This window comes from Aulonocara stuartgranti, assembly GCF_965226115.1.
Source record: "Aulonocara stuartgranti genome assembly, chromosome: 4".
Lineage (NCBI taxonomy): Eukaryota > Metazoa > Chordata > Actinopteri > Cichliformes > Cichlidae > Aulonocara > Aulonocara stuartgranti.
This window is the reverse complement of record NC_138942.1, coordinates 30653662-30659427: the sequence shown is the minus strand read 5'-3', so window position 1 is coordinate 30659427 and position 5766 is coordinate 30653662. Positions and strand designations below refer to the sequence as shown.

General features: G+C 39.6%; 1 protein-coding gene across 1 annotated transcript; it reads right to left on the bottom strand.

Moving 5' to 3' along the window:
* Nucleotides 1–4212: 4212 nt before the first annotated feature.
* On the bottom strand, nucleotides 4213–5409 carry LOC309705280 (uncharacterized protein). Its single transcript, XM_082530999.1, has 3 exons — nucleotides 5030–5409; nucleotides 4826–4943; nucleotides 4213–4694 (listed from the first exon to the last, which is right to left on the bottom strand). The coding sequence occupies exons 1-3, from the start codon at nucleotides 5135–5137 to the stop codon at nucleotides 4534–4536; spliced, it is 387 nt and encodes a 128-aa protein (XP_082387125.1). The 5' UTR covers nucleotides 5138–5409; the 3' UTR covers nucleotides 4213–4533.
* Between the last annotated feature and the right edge of the window lie 357 nt (nucleotides 5410–5766).

Below are 5766 nucleotides of genomic sequence, written 5' to 3'. Positions count from 1 at the left end.
TCAATCAAGACTTCTGTCATGTATATTCACTTCTATTAACCTATACTATTAACTAAATCCAATCTCCCGCAGCTTCTTCCTCACACCATCATACTGGCGCTGTTGTCTATATGACTCTGCAGGTAGGTCCGGCAGGAAGGCTATCTTGTTGTCCTTATACGACAATTCCTTTATTGTCCTAGCGGCTTTCATAATGCCTTCTCGATCTCTGTAGCTTAAGCACTTAATTATAAAGGCTCTCGATCGGTTTGCAATGGAGCTTTGCCTTGTATTTATCCTATGCGCTCTTTCCAGGACAGGAGGGGGAATTTTCAAAGTATCCGATATAAACTTCTCCATGAAAGACAACTTGAACAGCTCCTATTGCTGACATAATTCCGCCCATTTCAGTATGGAACTCTTGCTTGAACAAACGAATAGCGTTCAATAAGTCCAAGGTAGAAGGCATATCTGAATTTGCCGGTTGTTTTTGTTGTTCGTGTTCATGCATAGCGTCTATCTGCCCTTCCTCCACCCCGCTTTCATCTTGTGCCTCAAACGTAGTTTTTTGTTTGTCTTTGTTAAATTTTTTAGGCATGATAGCGTTCTCTTATGATCCCAAGCTAGCTATATTAAACGTAAGTTCTATTTGGATTTATAGAGAGTATTTAAAGAAGAAAAAACAACTGAGCTCGCGAAGCACGGGTCTCCTCACTTTGCCGCCATTACCTCAGCTGCAGACTCACTGCTGTTTAAATGTTTGAAAAGGAAGATTAGATATAAACAAACGTCAAACATAGACTCAGTCTGCCTTCACATTTGATATGAGGCCAGCACGTATAGTGGCTGTGTCCTGTTTTAAGATCATACATGTAAAATTGTTGTCTGACCTCCGTCGATCCAGCCGCTCAGAGTCCGTGGTTACCATGGTTACTGCATAAGCAGCTATAATGTTAACAGCTGGCACTGAGGAAACCTACCGGCAGCATGGGTGTTTATGTTTTTCATTGCAAAAGAACTGTCTGAATGGTTAACTGAAGTTAACTTGGATAAATTATAGTTAAGGAGTATCACAGATAACGCTTACGTGAGCTGTGCGACTGTTCACCACTACACTGAAATCAGCAGGCTATTACTGAAATACACAAATCATAAACTATGATATAAATAGGGAGGTCCTATTAACATGTTTAGTTTTGAAGGACACCTTCCTGCCTTTAGTCTCCTTCATGGGCAGTATTAGTTTTCTTCTAACATCCAGAAGTCTGCACGATGTGTTTCATAGTTTGTAACAAACCTTTGACAGGTAAACATAACATGACCGAAAAAGCAAAAAAAAAAAAAAGAGAGAGAGAGAGAGAGAGAGTGTTGACATAAGAAGAGAAAATGCTCTCAATTATGGAGACAGGCAAATGGTTCATTTATGTTTGATGTGTGTTTATTCCTCCCTAAATATCGTCGGTGAAGTTTGCCATGCACGTCAGATTTTCCTGCGCATTTTTATACCTCTGCCAACAGAGAGAGAAAAAAAATCACATTCTAACAGACAGCTGGTGCTTAGAATACAGTTAAATAACTATTAAAAAACAGATGACATTTAGATGATAGTTCAGTCTAACACATGTGCCAGTGAACCATTAAACGTCTGTGAAACTATGCAGTTATGAAACGTAACTTTAACCTCAGCCAAACCGATTTGCTCAGTTGTAAATAAAACAGCGAAGTAAACGTGACCCGACAGACAGAACCTGAGTGAATAAAGTCCAGCGTTTAACCACTGAGAGCTAAAACTCAGCTGAGGTTTCAAAGCTGTGTGCCGGTGATTGGACATCAGCCGCTGATGAAGCTGGTTCGCCTATAAAGTGCTCTGTAAGGAAACAAGCTCCAGCAGCTCTGCGCTCGGGGAAAACACTATATTTACTTATCTTGTGCAGAAAAATGCGCTGACATTGCTTTATATCGAGCACCGGCTGCCCAGTTAAACTGTGACTATCACCAGGTAACGTAGGCGTGTTTCTTGAATTAGCAGCAGGTGTTAAACAGCTGACAGATGAGGAGGAGAATGCATGCAGGTAAACTGAGGGTCTGTTGAGCTGATCGCTGGTTTCGTGAGAAAAATGTCAGCTCGTTCTTTATGTTACAAGAAGCACAGAGACACAAGACCAGGCGGAAAGAGACGATCGTTCGGTGAAAATGAGAATCTGCGAATGCAATATGTGGAACACGGAGAGTGGAATATGTAAACAAACCGGTTAACGTAACCCCCTGGGTGCACTCTGCATGCTAATTGTTAGCAGAGCTAGTGAAATCTCTGAAAACATCTGAGCACTTTTGCAAACATGTTCTATGTTGACAACCTGACCAGACATACGTCGCGACATTCGCGGCTAAAACACTGTTAAAAGTGTAGCTCGTGACAGAAAAACTACACAACCACCATTGCTGCCTGTGATTTGATCTGCATTCTGGGATACCTGGCTGCCCCAAGTCTACACAAGCAATCGATTATCGAGGATCGACCTGTTTTGACTTACTTTGCACGGCAACCAATCAAATATTAGAGAAGCTGCATGGGCAGCGTTAACCCCGCCCCCTGAGTTTGATGGGTGAGGCTGACAGATAAAATTATTTCATGATGAGAGCCACTGCCAAAATGAAATAAATAAATATATCATTAAATAATTATTTAAATGTGTCAATAATTAATTAATTAAATGTGTCAATAATTAATTACAATGTGAAATACATAAATAATTAATAAAATGTGTCAATAATTAATTCATTAAATGTGTCAATAATTAATTACAATGTGAAATACATAAATAATTAATTAAATGTGTCAATAATTAATTAATTAAATGTGTCATAACTATTTATTTAATTAATTAATTCCAATTGTAATTAATTATTGACACATTTAATTAATTATTTAATGGTGTATTTAATTAATACATTATGGCAGTCCTGGCGTTCCATAGATCACCTGCTTCCACATTCATCCACAAACAACATCCTTTATTTCGACACATACACACAGCACGATCATGCACAATCATGCGCTCAATGGCAGCACATTTACATCAGTCAGACAGCGCACACAGACCTATAGGATACACACACTTAAGCCAAGCGTACTCATGTTAGTAAATATGCACACACATAGTCAAACTCAGGGAGCATCTCGCCACACATTTTTTCTCTCTCCTTCTCTTTATTTACGAACAAGTGATGTATTCTCGCCACCTGTCTAAGCGACACACACAGCGTACACCCCTAGTTATACACAGACATCTATGGGCGCTGTAAGGAAGAGGACTCCCTTACTGCATTTATTTATATTGTATTGTCTGTATAGCACTTTAGAGCACACCTTTCACTTTATTAAAAGCACCTTATCAAGCAATTTATGAGCATTGCACTTTAAGCATGGATTTGCACACAAGAAGTTTAAATATTTATTGACTATTTATTGGGAATTTTAAAATCAGTTGGTAGCCTTGTTTCAGATCCTGCACAGCTGCTCCTCATCAAGGAATGTGGTGGTTGTCTGTCAGGAGAGAAGAATGGTGATTGCGATTGTGATTAAGGTTTACCAATAAGGAAAACTAATGCAAATGTGTGTGTGAAATCTAGGGATAAAAGTGGTGCAAATAAGTGTTTGTAAGTTAATGATTACTCACCTTTCTTGCCTGTGTCCTCTTCAAGGTGTTTGGGCAAATGTTTCCCTGGGGGTCCAGACACCATTTAAAGGTTCCGGGAGAGACCATTGGTAAAGAGAGTGTGGTGAATCTTTTTGTGCTCGGGTTTCTGGGTTTTTATAATATTGGGTTTGGTGTAACATTAAAGTGTGAAGTATTTATTAATATGTAAATGTGAAAATGTATTTATGTATTTATTTATTCTTATTGATATATTGTATACTGTGGTGGAAGGTTGGGATTTAAGAATTTACCTGAGAGTGGAATAATGGTTTAGTCTGTGACAGCTGAACATATTTAAGGCTGCCAGTTGTCATTAGAGGATGGATTTTTGTGCTGTGAAGAAGCTCGACAAATTAATTGTGGTAAGGAGAGCCATATAGCAAATAAATACTTTGTTCCACTACACTTGCCTTGGTCTGTCTCACTGTGTTTCCTAGTGATGGGCAGATGAAGCCCCATGAAGCACTGAAGCTTTTCATCCAATTGGTTCACCCCAACGCGAAGCTTCATGAAGCTTCATTTGCTCTAGCAGGACACCTACTGGACGTAAAAATAATAGCTGGCATGAATTTGAAGAGTGTGGCATTTTGCACACAGCCTGTAAATGTCAACAACAAAAGGAGTGTGTAAAACATGTATATTGTAGTGATGGCAGTATACTGTGTATATTTATAGTGGCAGTATGGGAAATGATTATTTGGAAATGCTTGAAATGGAAATGATCATTTACTGTGAGGTGAGGTGTGGTTGGGGTGTGGACAGTGGTTGTGCTTTTGTAACGTTGAGGTATGGACAGCTACACACTGAGGCTTTGAGCCTCAGTCCTGCCTGTTCACATTTTATTCTGTAAAAACTACATTTTCACTGCTTTTATGACCTTTTTAGTGGGGAGAACATAGCTAGGATTTAATGATTTAACAAATCTTTTGAATCCTTTGTCCTCCACAATGCTAAATGGCTGGGAGTCCTCAATCACCATGCTGACCAGGTCTTCATCTATTTGAGATTGTTCTCCTGAGGAAAGACAATAAAGATAAAGCACAAATATAAATATCACACACGTAACTTATAACAGTTGTATAATATTGTTATATCATTTAGTAACATTACTGCATCCTATATTATCATTGCATTTGATGGCTCACCTGGTCTTGCTCCACGATCGGTGTCCCCCTTATTCTCATGCAAAGCTCTGTAGTGCCTAAGCATGGATGAGGTGTTGCTGTTATATCCCAGCTCCCTGGCACATAGCAAACACTTCACCTTGTACAAAAGTCAAGACAGCTCAACATAAATTGTATTGCACCATCAGTATCATGAAAATACATCTTCTGTAGAAATTTACATACCTTGTTGGGAGGAATAAGATCAAAATGTTCCCACACAGGGGAGGACATCCTCCTCTTCTTAGCTGGCTCCATTCTCTCCTGACTTTCCTCACTCTCATAAACCTCCATACGGTCTCCAAACTCTCACTAACCGCAACTCTCCATCAAACACCCACATTTTTGAATGAAGTCTGAGGGGTTTATATCGCTGTCATATCTCGCGGCAAAGTTCGAACCACTTCATGAACCAGTCACGTGGTACAGCCGGGCAGCGAGGCTTCGGACGTCATCATTTTCAGCTCCTCCCATAAATGAAGCAAGCCTCGATACGCGCTTCGCGGAAACGCCCCCTCCATTACTCGACACACGCTCCGAAGCCTCGATACAGAACGTCCCATCACTAGTGTTTCCAGCCGCTAGGGGCTGCCCTGTTACAGGCGCACTAAAGTTTGTTACATGGAATATAAATGGAGCTGGCTCCAAAGAAAAGAGGTTAAAAATATTTAACCAACTCAAAAAACTACAGGCAGATGTTGTCCTTTTACAAGAGACCCACAGACCTCTTATAGGTTCGAATGAACTTAAAACACCTGAGTTTCCTAATGTGTTCTCAGCTTGTTATAATTCTAGACAAAGGGGAGTAGCAATTTTAATACATAAAAATATTAATTTCACAGTACTCGATACAGTTATAGATCCAGAGGGCAGATTCTTAATCATTAAACTATCTATACGTGAGAAAAAGCTATGTATTGCAA

Coding starts and splice junctions, on each gene's coding strand:
- LOC309705280 (XM_082530999.1), bottom strand. CDS start 5,137: ATGGAGGTTTATGAGAGTGAGGAAAGTCAGGAGAGAATGGAGCCAGCT. Junction 4,944..5,029: donor ATCTTATTCCTCCCAACAAG/GTATGTAAATTT, acceptor CTTTTGTACAAG/GTGAAGTGTTTGCTATGTGC. Junction 4,695..4,825: donor CGATCGTGGAGCAAGACCAG/GTGAGCCATCAA, acceptor GTCTTTCCTCAG/GAGAACAATCTCAAATAGAT.